Source organism: Myxine glutinosa, chromosome 1 (genome assembly GCF_964187855.1).
Source record: "Myxine glutinosa chromosome 1, kmMyxGlut1.1, whole genome shotgun sequence".
In the NCBI taxonomy this organism is placed as follows: Eukaryota; Metazoa; Chordata; class Myxini; order Myxiniformes; family Myxinidae; genus Myxine; species Myxine glutinosa.
The window spans coordinates 67,641,290-67,657,496 of record NC_136261.1 but is presented as its reverse complement, the minus strand read 5'-3'; the positions used below and the strand labels follow the sequence as shown (position 1 = coordinate 67,657,496).

The 16,207-nt window shown below is 44.2% G+C and overlaps 1 protein-coding gene across 1 annotated transcript in view; it reads right to left on the bottom strand.

Moving 5' to 3' along the window:
- The window catches only part of LOC137422704 (extracellular calcium-sensing receptor-like), a 129,916-nt gene that overhangs the window by 86,389 nt on the left and 27,320 nt on the right, over positions 1–16,207 (bottom strand). Inside the window, exon 2 of the mRNA XM_078771250.1 lies at positions 5,213–5,486. Coding sequence (XP_078627376.1) covers positions 5,213–5,486 — 274 coding nt within the window. The remainder of the gene's footprint in view (positions 1–5,212; positions 5,487–16,207) is intronic.

The window sequence follows — 16,207 nt, the reverse complement described above, 5'->3', positions numbered from 1 at the left end:
AACTTCCTCAAACTTAACTGTGATAAATCTGAAATAATCATCTTTGGCCCAAAAACGCTCACCAAGTCCACCCATAACTTTGCCCTCAACATCGACGGTTTCCCAGTATCCACCTCCCCTCACATCCGGAATCTTGGCATCATCTTTGACCAAACCCTCTCCTTCGACAAATACACTAAACAGATCACAAAGACAGCCTTCTTTCACCTGAAAAACATCGCCCGTCTCCGTCCATCCCTCTCCTCCGTGGCTGCAGAAACCCTCATCCACGCCTTCATCACTTCCCGTCTGGACTACTGCAATAGCCTCCTTTATGGTTCACCCTCAACAATCACCAATAAACTCCAATACATTCAGAACTCCGCTGCCCGTCTACTCACCCACTCCCGGACCCGTGATCACATCATCCCCGTCCTTTACAAGCTTCACTGGCTCCCCATCTCCCAGAGAATCCAGTACAAAATCCTCCTCTTGACCTACAAAGCCCTCCATAACCTGGCCCCATCCTACCTGGCTGACCTCCTCTCCAGATACACTCCCACCCACAACCTCCGCTCTGCTGGTACCAACCTCCTGACCCCCCCCCCCCCCCCATCCGGACCAAATTTAGATCCTGGGGGGACAGGGCCTTCTCCATCGCTGCTCCCACCCTCTGGAACTCGCTACCTCACACCATCAGAGACTCCTCCTCACTCACCACATTCAAAACATCACTCAAGGCCCACCTGTTCAACACTGCATTCAACATTTAACCCACAGCATCTAACCCCTGACTATCTCCTCTCCTTCTCCCTCCTTTGTGCTTTGAATATTTCCCTATTGATTCTTCTTTTTTTGCAATTGTTTTTATGTTTTGCTATGCATTATGTTTTGCCTGGTGTTGGTGTTGAGCTGTTCCTGGGCTGGTGTTGGGCTAGCGGCTAGGGTGCCGGCTTAGGATCCTAGAGATCCTGGATTCGAATCCCAGTAGATCGCTGAATTAACGCCAGGGGGGTTGACTCAGCCTGTCATCCTTCCGAGGTCGGCTAATTGAGTACCAGTTCACTGGTAATTCCCTGTTTGTCGTTAAAGGCGGCAAAAAGGGTTGGCGGCAGGAAGGGCATCTGGCCGTAAAACATTGCTTCAAATAGGGGACCGAAAAACAACAACAACCACGGTTCTCGAAAAAGGCCAACCCCCGCTTTGCGGGGAAAAATGGCCTCTAAAGGTGGGTTTTTTTATGCATTATGTTTTGCACTCTGTCAAAGCGTCTTTGGGCTTCCTGAAAAGCGCTATATAAAATAAATGCATTATTATTATTATTATTATTATTTCCTTTAGGGTTCAGTAAAGGTTCCCTGACACCTGCGTTCAGTCCAGAAATTAACCCCATCGAGCATGCGTGGGATGAACTCGAGCGCCGCATCCGGTTACATCCTGTGGTGCCTTGAACAGCTCAAGAACGTGCCGCTGCTTTAATGGAAGAGTGGCGCATCCTCTCCCAGGTAACTTTATTTATTTATTTTTTTTTTTTTTGTGGATACAAGATCGAGGCTCGTGAAAGAGCTAACATTAATCACACAAAAAGACAAACCGACACACAAAACACAAAAAAAAAAAAAAAAAAAAAGGGGAGCGGTAGACAAGATGGGGAGAGAGGGGGAAGGACACAAAAGAGAGGGGGAAGGACACAAACACAACATTTGAGAGCAGGGACATCGGGAGGACTTGGGGGGAGGTGGGAGAGGATTAAAACATATGAACACTGCAAGGACTCTGGGGTGAATTACCGGGGGTAGAAAAGATCAAGGTTTTCGATGGGGGAAGATAAGAGATGGTGGTGAACAGCTGTTTTAAAGACCTGGAGGGAGGAGTGGGATTGAAGGGAGTTGGGGAGTTTGTTCCAGAGGCGGGAGAAAAGGGGAATGAAAGAGTGAAGGTGAGCAGAGAGCCTAGACTTTGGCAGTTTAACCAGAAGAGGGTTGCAGGCAGATCTTGTGCGACCTGAAGGAATATTGGGGGGACAGAGCACAGAGAGAGCTGGGGGAGCAAGGCCGGAGAGGAGTCGGTAGAAGACAGAAAGACCACCAACCTGCCTGCGGTGAGTGAGTGAAAGGCCCTCGGCGTTGACTACATCGCAGGAGATTCCAATGATTCTGAAAGCTTTGGCCTCAACAGCGTGAAGCCGAGCAAGGTGTGAGGCAGGAGCACCAGCCCAGAGGGGGGAACAGTATTCCATTGAGCTGCGGATGAAAGCCTTGTATGTGGTGAGGAGTTCAGGTGTGCCAAGGAAAACTTTGAGGAGGCTGATTCAGTCCATGCACCGGCACATCCAAGTGTGCATCACAGCAGAGGGAGGTCATACACCGTACTAATTTGTTGCAATTTAATGTTCATGTGATTTTGTAAATTTCATTCGCCATATACTTTGACATAAAAACTTGCATTTCTTTTTTTACCAAGTATACATATACATATATATACAGTCGTGGCCAAAAATATTGGCACTCTTGCACGTTTTTCAAATAACTCACAATTTTCTCGAAAATAGGTTGAAATATACACAAGGATTTGGGCTCCACAATTCTTTATTTCACTGATATAATATAACAGAACTTTTGTTTTTGATTCAGAACTCAATACTTCCTTTTAAATCAGAAAATAAAAAGAAATGGCATTGACAAAACTATTGAAACCCAAGACTTAATAATTGGTCGCACAGCCTTTGAACAAAATAACTGCAGGCAAGCGCTTCCTATAGCCATGAATGAGCTTCCTGCACCCCTCTACTGGCAGTTTGGCCCACTCTTCTTGTGCAAACTGTTCCAGTTCTCCCAGATTTGAAGGGTGCCTCCTCCCAACTGCTGTACTCAGATCTCCCCACAGGTGTTCAATGGGATTTAGATATGGACGCATTGCTGGCCACTTCAGAACAGTCCAGTGTTTTGTCTTGAATCTTTCCTGAGTGATTTTTGAAGTGTGTATGTGGTCATTGTCCTGCTTCAAGTCCCATGACCTTCGACGGAGACCCAGCTTTCTGACACTGGGTTCAACATTGCGCTCCAAAATGCCTTGGTAATCTCCTGATTTCATGATTCCATGCAAACATTCAAGGCACCCAGTGCCAGAGGCAGCACAGCAACTCCAAAACATCACTGAACCTCCTCCATGTTTGACTGTAGGGAAGGTGATCTTTTCTTTGAAAGCTTCCATTTTGTTCTCTGTAAACATAGAGATGATGTGCTTCACTAAAAAAGCTCTAATTTGGTCTCATCTGTCCACAGGACATTCTCCCAGAATGATTTTCGCTTTGTCAGGTGTGTTTTGCCAAACTCCAGTCAGGCTTTCTCAGCAGTGGGGTCTAACTGGGTCTCCTACTATAGAACCCCATTTCATTGAGTTGGCGAAAGATGGTGCGGTTTGAAACTGTCATACCTTGTGTCTGAAGGTCAGCTTGAATCTGTTTGGCAGTTGATCGAGGTGCTTTCTCCACCATTCGAACAATCCGTTGCTGCAATCTTCGATGAAGTTTTCTCTTGCGGCCACATCCAGGGAGGTTGGCTACAGTGCCATGGGCTTTCAACTTCCTGATAACAGTGCGTACTGTGGACACAGGAACATCAAGGTCTCTGGAGATGGACTTGTAGCCTTGAGATTGTCCATTGATGGATTTGAGATTGATTGATTGATGTCTACAATCTTGTGTCTGCCCTTAGACAATTCTCTGGTTTTCTTTCTTTTCTCCAAGCTCATTGCGGTGCACACAGTGACACAAAATATTAATGTGGTATTCCAAAGCTCCATTGCTTTCTCAATCAGTTTGATTATTTGTGGCTTGTGTGTGTGTGTTTGGGTGTGTGTCATAGTGCACACAAACAAAATTTTTGTGTGTCAAACCTGGACCCACTTTGACGCCGGTAAACCCCCTAAGTCCCCGATGTTTTTTAATGCCGTGAACAAACTTTCGTCACAATGCAACAAATATAATTTGTGCCAAATTTGGTCGCAATCCCATCAGCGGTTTCTGATAAGAAGTTTCAAGTGTTTACGGATGATGGACGGACTGACTTACTAACTGACGGACAAGGCGCCGTCGCATCAGCTCCCCTGAACTTAGTTCCAGGTGAGCTAAAAATGGGATGTGTTGCTTCCTCGCTTGATGTGGAGCATTTAATAGGATAAGAGTACAGACAATCCCCAGAGACTGGCATTCATGGGGAGGAGGAAATTCCTCCTTTGGGAATGCTCCACTGAGTGGAGAGAGAAAGGCAGCGCCATTGTTGTGGCGTCGCTGGTACCACATCAAACAACCGAAGTACACTTCAAAAAACCGAATTAAAAGCTCACCAAGCTCACCAAAGTGCCCAGGAAGTGATGTCACTTCCCCCAAGCTCAGTGGCTGTCTTCATCTGTTTGTCTATGTGTGTGAGATCTATGTGTGGCAGCTTCACGACGAACCTTAGATGTTCTAAAAAAAATAAATTTGAATACACATACTATCTTAAACTACCAGTAAATCATGTGCACTATACCTTGCAGATTACACATACATGACCCAGCATGTCCATTATGCTTACCAATGAGCAGTAATATTGTCCAGGCAATATAACAATTTACAGTGTGTGTCTGTTTTGAGGTGGTCACCCTGATGAAGTTTGTCAAAAAAGTCTTGATTTTAAGAAGATTCCACTGATTTTCGTGAAAAAAGAAATATACAAGATTGGCTAGAAAGTATGAAAGGAGAAATTACTTATTTATACGTGTATGGTCATGTAGAAACTTTACGGTTATCATGACCAAAATATTTGACAACATTCCCACTCCTATTTTTTCACTTTAAAAAATTCATGACTAAAACGTAGCTTTTCATTGATGTGTCACTTCCTTATTTTCTATGTGCTATTTTGGGAATGCAGAATATCACGACATATTCTATGCCAGTGTTATCTCACGATGGTTCATTGATACAAGTTGTGTGATGGATGCGAAGTAAACTTTTGAATGAGCAATAAATAAAGGCATACTTGGACAAAATTTTATGACAATTCCAACATTGGCTCCAGAGAGGAAATTTAAGATGTTCATCGGTGAAGAAAGTGCCAGGCACAAGATCCCCAGAATATACAGAGCTTGAGGCTCACAAAAGACAAAATCAGTCATTATTAGGCCTACTATCTAGCAAACAACTCGGTTACAACCATGATGAAAGCAAACAACCGAAATAAAATCTCACCAAGATTTGTTAAACCTTCGATGTCCTTTGCTGCGGGTAATATCTCTCGAAAAGCGATACAAATCCCACTTTTTTCTGCTTCAGACGTAAACTGATCAATGGCCACTCTTCCATAATCCCTGGAAACTTCAATTGTGCCTACATATAACCATGCAAAGTAATTCACCAGCTTAGCTACAGCAAAAGCTTGGAATGAGTCACTGGGGATGGTCCGTAGAAATGAGGGAAATTTCTTCTTGTCGCTTAAACATTTGCATGAAGAAGAGTAGCTTATCTGTGCAAAGCAAATAATAAGAATTATCAGCAATTATTGATAAAACTAAACATAACCAGCAAGGGAAATTAACCTCATGTTGGAATATTATGACAGGTCAGTCTTTTTAATACAAATCTTTCACTCATGGAAGAGAAAAGTGAAAGAGGGTAGAAGGAACAACAACAAAAGACAAAGAAGAGGTGGATGCAACAACCAAATGGATGAATGAACAGGATGAGGATAACAGAGAGGGTAGGAAGTAAAAGTACCTGCAAGTAAAAGGTGGATTGGGGGAGGTTTAATGGGGATAACATCACAGACAGGGATTAAGGAAGATCTGAGTTGGTTGTCTATTGCCAGTTTGAAATTCTGCAGAAAAGTGTGCAAATGAGTAGAGATGAGGAGGTAGTTTCAAAATGGAAGAATGGAGTGAAGGTGATGCAGTGAACATGTATTTTGGGAGTTTCATAGGTGATAGGAAATAGACGCCAGAAACGTGTCTTGTTTTCAGACTGATAATGTTGAGAGATTTTTGATATTCCACAGCATCCAGTAGAGACAGTAGAACTGTTCCACAGAACTATGGACAAAGGCCACATACGGAGTGATAAGTTCAGATTTATCAAGAACGGACTTCACATGATGGAGGGCGCATATTATGTCGCTTGCACGTCTGGAGGCCAACTTTAATATTAGTCTTCTCATCCGTGGTCTGAACAATGTGAGTAAACAATGTATATATTGTCGTATGTAGAGTAAACAATGTATCGTAAACAATATATCGTAAACAATATATACATACATATATATATATATATATATATATATATATATATATATATATATATATATATACAGACTTGGCATTTCATATGGAATTTTTTTTCTTTTTCTTGACTTGGGTTTACTTTCTTAACTGATATAAATCTGGTGAGTTTCTTTTAGACTTTGGTGATTTATTTGTTAAAAGAACCATGTCACTGATTGTCTGTCACAGCAAGAAGTCAACAACAGGATTATATCACAGGTGGCGTGGCAAAATGTACGGGCAGGAGCATTTGATGATTGGCTTCACAGTCGGGTATACAAGGGTTGTTGCGTTCTGTATTAGTGGAAAACAACTGCTACACGTCTCCAAAAGTTATTGCCGCTTCCTCTGGAGATTGTCCGTCAACTCGACAATGCTGTTTGTCATGGAGTGGTGGCTTTACGGAATTACGGCATGAAACAGAGTGCTATTGTTCGGCAGTATGGCATCACTCAAGGTCAGGTGTCAAAGATCCTGAAAAGAAATGCTCAGAGGGGTTTCCCTACTCCAATACCGAGGCCAGAACGTCCCCGCAGAACCACAAGGAGGGATGATCGCCAGCTGCACCGGTTAGTCCGCAATGGCCGTACCAAGTCAGCTACTCGGCTTCGGGCTGAATGGCAGCAACTGACAAATGTGTCTGTATCCAGAAGGCTAGTCAACCAACGACTGGTTCAAGCAGGCTATCGTGCCAGGCGTCCCCTGAGAAAACCACGCCTGACCAGACAACACCGACAGCGCCGATTGCAGTGGGCCAGAGAGCACCGTCAATGGCAGCCAGGACACTGGAATCACGTGATCTATAGTGACGAGTCTAGATTTCTGGTCTATCGTCAAGATGGCCACGTCCGAGTGGGCAGACAAGTGCATGAAGCCTACAACAAAGATTGTGTAGTGCCAAGAGTCCAAGCTGGAGGTGGTGGGGTGACCGTTTGGGCTGCTTTTCATGCAGGGGGCAAAACTGACCTGGTTGTTCTGAATAGAAACCTGAACCAGTTCAAGTACAGGGCCATTCTGTAAGAAACATTGCTTCCATTTGCTCGTACAGCCTTTCGAGGAAACTTTGTCTTCCAAGATGACAATGCACGGCCTCATCGTGCTCGCATGATCCAACACTTTCTTGCTGACCGTGGTGTAGAGCATATGGAGTGGACTGCCATGTCCCCGGATATGAATCCGTTAGAGAATTTGTGGGCGGAATTAATGCGTCAAATCGACCACTTGGACCAGCAGCCGATCTCTGTGCGTGAATTGCAGCAGGCCATTGTCACTGCATGGCAAGCGATTCCTGTCCAAAACCTTGGCAAATCTCGTGAACAGCATGCCTCAACATGTACGTGCTCTCCTGAATGCTCGTGGGGGTTACATGAAGTACTGAACAGTAATTTTACTGTCCATAATCCCAGTCGTAATTTAACTTTTGTTTTTGTTGAAAATTTTTTTGGCTAATGTGCAAAATCAAGAGATACTTCTGGAAAACGTACAGACGTTTAACACAGTACTGTCCATGAATTGAGTTCGATATCAGTTTACATCACTTTCAAGGATCAACTTATTTGTTTCAAATGTCAAATGTGGTTTTGTTTCTTTTAAAGGTCACATTAACAAAATCTAGAATAATTTCAACATAATTCCAATGAACTTTTGGTTCTAAGACATCTTGAAAAGTAAGTTCACCCCCACAAAAAAAATATTCCATATTAAATGCCAAGTCTGTATATATATGTATATATATATATATATATATATATATATATATATATATATATATATATATATATATATATATATATATATATATATATATATATACAGTCATGTGAAAAAGTAAGTACACCCCATGTAAAGTTTTGACTTTTTCAACATATTTCAACATACAGCTATTTGATCTTCATTTCAACAATATTGATAGATAAAGGTAATATAATATAACAAATATCATGAAACTTTTACATTTTGTAGTCCATTGTATGATTTAAATAAACATAAATGCAAATTTCGCATGTGGAAAAAGTAAGTACACCCTTGGCTCTCATAGGTGGTTTTGCCCCCTTTGGCAGAAACAACCTCAAGTCGACGTTTCTTATAACTGTCCACCAGTCTCTGACATCGACTGAGAGAAATTTCTGCCCACTCCTCCATGCAGAATTCTTTCAACTGTGCGATGTTTGAGGGGTTTCTTGCATGCACAGCTTGTTTCAAATCCCCCCACAACATCTCGATGGGATTTAGATCCGGGCTTTGACTTGGCCATTTCAGAACCATCCATTTCTTTCTTTTCAGCCATTTCTTGGTGGATTTACTGGTATGTTTAGGGTCATTGTCATGTTGCAAGGTACACCTTCGGTTGAGCTTCACCTTACTGACAGATGGCCTCAACATTATCTTCAAGCACCCTCTGGTACAATGAATAATTCATTGTGGATTATATGATGGTGAGCTGCCCAGGCCCTGATACAGCAAAGCTGCCCCAAACCATAATATTTCCACCACCATGCTTTACAGTGGTATCAGGTTCTTGTGGTCAAATGCTGTCTTTGGTTTTCGCCAAACATGTCTTCTGGTTCTGTGGCCAAATAGCTCTACCTTTGCTCGACTCATCTGTCCAGGGCACATTGTTCCAGAAGTGCTGGTCTTTGCCTAGATGTGTTCATTGGCAAACTTTAGTCTTGCCCTGATGTTCTTTCTGGACAGCAAAGGTTTCCTCTTGTCACACCTCCCATGTAGATCAAATTTGTGCAGCTTCTTTCTGATGGTAGACTCGTGCACTTTGACATCAACAGTGGCAAGAGCTACATGTCGGTGCCGTGATGACATTCTGGGGTTCTCAGAGACTTCTTTCAGCATATTGTGGTCTGCTCTCGGGCTGAACTTGCTGGGGTGGCCTGGCCTGAACAAGTTGGCAGGTGTTTGGAATCTTCTCCAGTTGTAAATGATCTTCCGGACAGTCGAATGATTGATTTCAAATTGTTTGGAGATCTTTTTACATCCCTTCCCAGACTCGTAGGCATAATTCACCTTCTTTCTGTCGGCCTCAGAGAGCTCTTTTGATCTAGGCATGGTGATGCTGCACACTTCAACAAAAAAGAGCAAACCAACTAAATGTCTGAGGTTTAAATAAGACAGCTTCCTCCAAGATCCTCTCCAACGATGGTCTATTCATTTTCACCTGGGCTGGTGCACCTGATTCTAATTTTAGGTATTTGAAGTAGTGATAAATGTAGGGGAGTACTTACTTTTTCCACATGCGAAATTTGTATTTATGTTCATTTAATTATACAATGGACTACAAAATGTAAATGTTTCATGATCGTTGTTATATTATATCACCTTTATCTGTCAATATTGTTGAAATGAAGATCAAATAGCTGTATGTTGAAATATGTTGAAAAAGTCAAAACTTTACATGGGGTGTACATACTTTTTCACGTGACTGTAAATACTGTATACTGTATATATACTGTATATACATACTGTATACCGGAGGGATTCGCACGACAATGTGTGTGTATATATATATATATATATATATATATATATATATATGTATGTATGTATATATATATATATATATATATATATGTATGTATGTATGTATATATATATATATATATATATATATATATATATATATATATATATATATATGTATGTATGTATGTATGTATATATATATATATATATATATATATATATGTATATATATATATATATATATATATATATATATATATATATTGTGTTACGGTTTTTAGAACCTTCACTAGTAAATTTTAGTGAATGTTTCCCTTATAAATGATCCCCTGTAAATATCCCCATCAATTGGCTTTATTAAAGATCACACCCTAGTTAGTCCATGTACAACATGTAGAGAACATTAGGATCTCTCTGTAGTTATTTCTTTATTATGTGTTTCAGTTCAGGATCTGTTCCCAATAGTTGAATCTGCGTTGCATTAATCAAATAAGATAGGCCCCTTTCAATTTCCCCAATCGTCTCACCCGCTCTTCAAAGTAACAGTAGGACAGCGTTCGCTGCTCCTTGCCTTGATTCGGTTGTTGGCCCCAAACCGCCATTACGCACGCGGTCAAGCCGGAGAAGAAGGGGGCGGAGCGCCGGGACCAATGCGTGGCCCTTTCGTCGAGCCAACCAGGGCTGAGATGAGCTCGGTGGCGGGCGTGGTTTCGGAGGAGCGCGTAGTGATCTTGGCTCGCGTTATAAAAGAGCGCACGAAGAGCTCTTTGACGGACTTCTTTCGACGGGCTCCTTTTGAAAGAACTGCGTGGAGATGTCTCTGGCGAAAGAATTATACGGCGGCGCTCATTGCAAAGGCGTTCTAAGAGAACCTTGGAGAGGGTGCGTTTGGCAAAGCCATTCGTTTATTACATACGGAGCATATCAGTCCCACCGCTATCCATAAGTTCCGCTTGCGGTTGAAAGATACGCGCGAAGCTGCCTGCCGGGTTTTCGCCTGCGGGACCGGAGCCTGGACCCCATCGCCTGGACCATCCACCTGGACCTTCCACCCTACCAGCTACAATCCCCGTGTGAGTCTGTTTGTTTTGTCCTGGGGTATAATATAAGACTGCTTAAGGCTGCCCTGTGTTCTGCTTCTTCTTCTCCTTGTAAATGCCCTTCTTTCGTTTCCTCTTGTAGATAGTAAATAAACCTGTGTTCTTCCTTTACCCTTTTTGGTTCTTTGGCTTCCTCTCATCTGATCGCTTTAGTCCCTTCTCCCCATTGAGTACCTGTGGCACGATTCGGCCAACACTCGGAGTCGGGTTTAGTCTATTGTTAACGGCCCGAGTCACAGCTCGCTTCGCTCGGCACAATCCAATCATGCTGCGGCCCGGGTGGTAGCATTTCCTCGCTTATGGCCGGTGGTGGTAATTAGGTAGTAAGACGGGTTGGGCTTACAACCCGACTCACCACCGACCGGAAGTGACGTCATACCCCCAGGACCGGTCGGACGGCCAGCTTAATAGGACAAGGGGATTAACCCCCCCTTTCTAACGAGAGTGCCGTCCCCCGGATCCGTAACAATATATATACATATATATATATATATATATATATATATATATATATATATATATATATATATATATATATATATACATACATACATACAGTCACGTGAAAAAGTAAGTACACCCCATGTAAAGTTTTGACTTTTTCAACATATTTCAACATACAGCTATTTGATCTTCATTTCAACAATATTGAGAGATAAAGATGATATAATATAACAAATATCATGAAACATTTACATTTTGTAGTCCATTGTATAATTTAAATAAACATAAATGCAAATTTCGCATGTGGAAAAAGTAAGTACACCCTTGGCTCTAATAGGTGGTATTGCCCCCTTTGGCAGAAACAACCTCAAGTAGGCATTTCTTATAACTATCTACCAGTCTCTGACATCGACTGGGAGAAATTTTTGCCCACTCCTCCATGCAGAATTCTTTCAGCTGTGCGATGTTTGAGGGGTTTCTTGCATGCACAGCTCGTTTCAAATCCCCCCACAACATCTCGATGGGATTTACATCCGGGCTTTGACTTGGCCATTCCAGAACCCTCCATTTCTTTCTTTTCAGCCATTCCTTGGTGGATTTACTGGTATGTTTAGGGTCATTGTCATGGTGTGAGGTCCATCTTCAGTTGAGCTTCAACTCTCTGACAGTTGGCCTCACATTATCCTCAAGCACCCTCTGGTACAATGAAGAATTCATAGTGGATTCTATGATGGTGAACAGCCCAGGCCCTGATGCAGCAAAGCTGCCCCAAACCATAATATTTCCACCACCATGCTTTACAGTTGGTATTAGGTTCTTGTGGGCAAATGCTGTCTTTGGTTTTTGCCAAACATGTCTTCTGGTACTGTGGCCAAATAGCTCTACCTTTGACTCATCTGTCCAGAGCACATTGTTCCAGAAGTGATGGTCTTTGCCTAGGTGTTCATTGGCAAACTTTATTCTTGCCCTGATGTTCTTTCTGGACAGCAAAGTTTTTCCTCCTGGCACACCTCCCATGTAGATCAAATTTGTGCAGCCTCTTTCTCATGTTAGACTCATGCACTTTGACATCAACAGTGGCAAGAGCTACCTGTAGGTCTTGTGATGACATCCTGGGGTTCTGAGACACTTCTTTCAGCATCTTGCGGTCTGCTCTCGGGCTGAACTTGCTGGGGTGGCCTGGCCTGAACAAGTTCGCAGTTGTTTGGAATCTTCTCCATTTGTAGATGATCTTCCGGACAGTCGAATGATTGATTTCAAATTGTTTGGAGATCTTTTTAAATCCCTTCCCAGACTCGTAGGCATCTACAACCTTCTTTCTGAAGGCCTCAGAGAGCTCTTTTGATCTAGGCATGGTGACGCCGCACACTTCAACAACAAAGAGCATACCAAACTAAATGTCTGAGGTTTAAATAAGACACGTTCCTCCAAGATCCTCTCCAACGAAGGTCTGTTCATTTGCTCCTGAGCTGGTGCACCTGATTCTAATTTTAGGTATTTGAAGTAGTGATAAATGTCGGGGTGTACTTACTTTTCCACATGTGAAATTTGCATTTATGTCTATTTAAATTATACAATGGACTACAAAATGTAAATGTTTCATGATATTTGTTATATTATATCACCTTTATCTATCAATATTGTTGAAATGAAGATCAAATAGCTGTATGTTGAAATATGTTGAAAAAGTCAAAACTTTACATGGGGTGTACTTACTTTTTCACGTGACTGTATGTATATATATATATATATTGTTGCGGATATGGCATTTGGCCTCAATATCCGCTTGTAAATACTCCCCTATTTCCCCAATACTCCCCAACTATCCCCAATCCCCCATTCCCTAGTCCCATTGCCTGTAAATAACACTCTGTAGAACCGACCTTCCCCTTTTCCCCCCATTAAATGTCGTGCCCAGGTCCACCGCATCTCACGTAGACAACTTTCGGACATCTTGCTAGTTATTCTTAGTCTATGTCAGTTAAGGACTCGTTTCCATTAATTCTGACTCTTCGTTGCACCAGAATGTGATTGTATGGCACCAGTAGTGAGTTTAGGACCTCCCCACACCTCCTCCCATCTTCCCCATGAAACAACAACAACAACAACAACTACAACAACAACTACAACAACAACTACAACAACAACAACAACAACTACAACAACAACTACAACTACAACAACAGAGGAGATGGGGGCGGCGCGGCGCGGGGGAGTGTGCGTCCTCACACCGGCTCGGTTAGCCGCCATGACCATGCGCTCTGACGGGGTTACCACGAAGGGGCTCCCTGTCAGCCCCTCGTCAAGGGCGGAGCCAGTAACCCCCCCGCACGCACGCAATGAGAAGCAACGGGCCGATTCCATCTGGGGCGGAGCTAACGAGCCGAGGGCGTGTCACTCCCCGCCGGATATACGCAGCCACTTGCCGGACGTGACGTGAGATGCGCCCCGAGCTTGAAGAAGAGCCAGTCACCACCTCCGAGCGCTGAGTGAGACCTGCATCTCTGGACCGGACCGGGTCGATTCTATCCTTGAGCCAAGAGTGCACCTTGAGCCATCGACTACCCGCTTTCCTTGCCATCAATCCCCGTGTGAGTCAGTTTTTGTCCTGTTTATCTGTCGTCTGTCGGGGCTAGTATAAGACCATGTTTAAGTGCCTGTCTTCCTATGCTGTCCCTCTCATTCCTGTAATCTGACCTTCCGCCCTAATATAACCTCCTCCGGAGGTCTTGAGAACTGAACCCTTGGTGTCGTGTCATTTTAATCCGGCCGTTGTGTCTTTTCCATCATTGATTTAGCATAGCGCGACTCGGCCAAGGTTCGAGTATAATCGGGTAACTTGTGCGGACACGGCGGCCATTCCGCTCGGCCCACCATAACATCAAAGTCGTGTCTGTAACAATTGGTGTCAGGAGTGTCGGATTTGGACCTGGGACTAAATTCATTTAGCCCAAATTTTGGAACACCAATTGTACCACTAGGGTAACAATTGGTGTTGGGGAGGTAGAATTCGATCCGGAGCGCGTTTCCCGCGCTCGAAATTATAACGGCGAAATTTGAATTTGTTTTACGAAAATAAAAACCCGAATTTTGAAAGTCGCGCTATGGCGGATCAAGACAGCTGGGGTCCGGTAGGGGAGAGTGAGGCAGGGTCGGTCCAGGACCAAATTGAGGGACGTGAGGAGAGCGAAGCAGCGAGGGTAGCAGACGCGCAAAATGGCGCCTCGCTGGTCACCGCGCCCGCGACCGTGGCAGCGCCCCTGGTGGATTCGAACCTTTTCCTCCTGCAAATGAGGGCCCTTATGGAACAAATGGGTGAGCAATTGGGAGACCAAATTAGAGGTCTGAAAAGCAGTATGGGACAAATGGGGAACCGGATGGAGGCTCAGAATGAGCAAATGAGGGTTGATAGTGAGCGATTAGAGGGCCAAATGGGGGTAATGGGGAACCGGATGGATGCTCAGGGTGAGCGATTAGAGGGCCAAATGGGGGTAATGAGGGACGAAGCGAGGGGTACCGGTGAGGGGTTAGACAATAATTTTAAGGGATTAGACAAGAAATTTGGGAAATTAGACAATAGATTAGGGGAAATACAGGAGGGGTTAACGGGGGTAGAAAACAGAATGGCCGCTCAAGAGAATCAAATGGAAGGGATGCAAAAAGGGTTAGAGGGGTTAGAAAACACCATGGAAGGCAAATTGAGGGACATGAGGGACCAAGCGGAAAGGGAAGTTAAACAAATGGGGCAGCAGATAGAGGGGGTCAGAATGGGGGTAGAAACCAAACTGGATGCTCACAGGGAGGAAATGGAGCAGATGAGGGTGGCATCTGGGCAGGAGATGCAAGTGATGGGAGAGGAGATCAGAAGAGGTGTGAGTGAGGAGGTCGGAGGAGTGCGCGAGGAGGTGAGGCACTGTAAGGAGCACATGGAGAAGGAGGTGAGAAAGGGGACTGTAAAGTTACAAGGGGGCATAGAGGTCCTGACGCAGGAGGTGGAACAGCTGACGGAGGGACAAAAAGAAGTAACGGAGCAAGTTCAAAGGAACACTGCGGTATTAGGAGGGTTGAAAGCGACACAGAAAGAACTAAAAGATGACTTGATAGCGACGAAGAGGGAATGTCAGATGGTACGTGAGGGACTGACAACGAGGTTGGACGAGGTGATAGAGTTAATGGAGACGAAGGACCGGCAGGTGAGGACGCACATGGAAACGGTCAAGGTAGCCTTGGAGGACGAGCTTGAGGAGACGTACCGGGGAATAAAAGAGGTGAAGCAGAAATTAGAAGAAGTGGAAGAAGGGGTGAGCGAAATTAAGAAGCAACGGAGAGGGGATAACAAAGAGATAAAAGAGGAGATAAAAGAATTGGTCCAAAGTCTGTGTTCAAATCGTGATGATGTGCTCATTAACCGGATGAGGGATTCGCAGGTGATGGAGGAGAAGCGAAGAGGAAGAGGACCCGGTGTAAGTGGTGACCAATATGGTCGTGCGTATGATGCGCCAGGGGATTTAAGAAGCTTGGGGGTCGAGATGGACCCGGGTGTTCGTGAGAGGCCGTTGGTGAAGTGTGCGACAGGTCTGGTGTGCGAAAGAGGAGGTGTGCGAGAAAGTCCGACTCTGGGGTGTGTGAGGAAAAAGTGCGTGCCAAGGAGTGAGGGTGCTGGCGAGAGTGAGTCGGTCGTAGCGCGTGTGCGAGGGAGCACATGGAAGCGCGGTGTGGTAAGTGTTACAGAGGGTGTGACGGGAGAGTGTGCGCAGGAGTGTGCGCGAGAAAGGTGTGTGACGGACAGGTGCATGAGGAAAGAGTGCGCTGTCAAGAGTAAGGGTGAGTGCGCTGTCAAGAATGGAGGTGAGAGTAGTGAGAGTGACAAGGAGAGTGAGTTGGTTGTGACAGGTGAGCGAGGATGTACACCT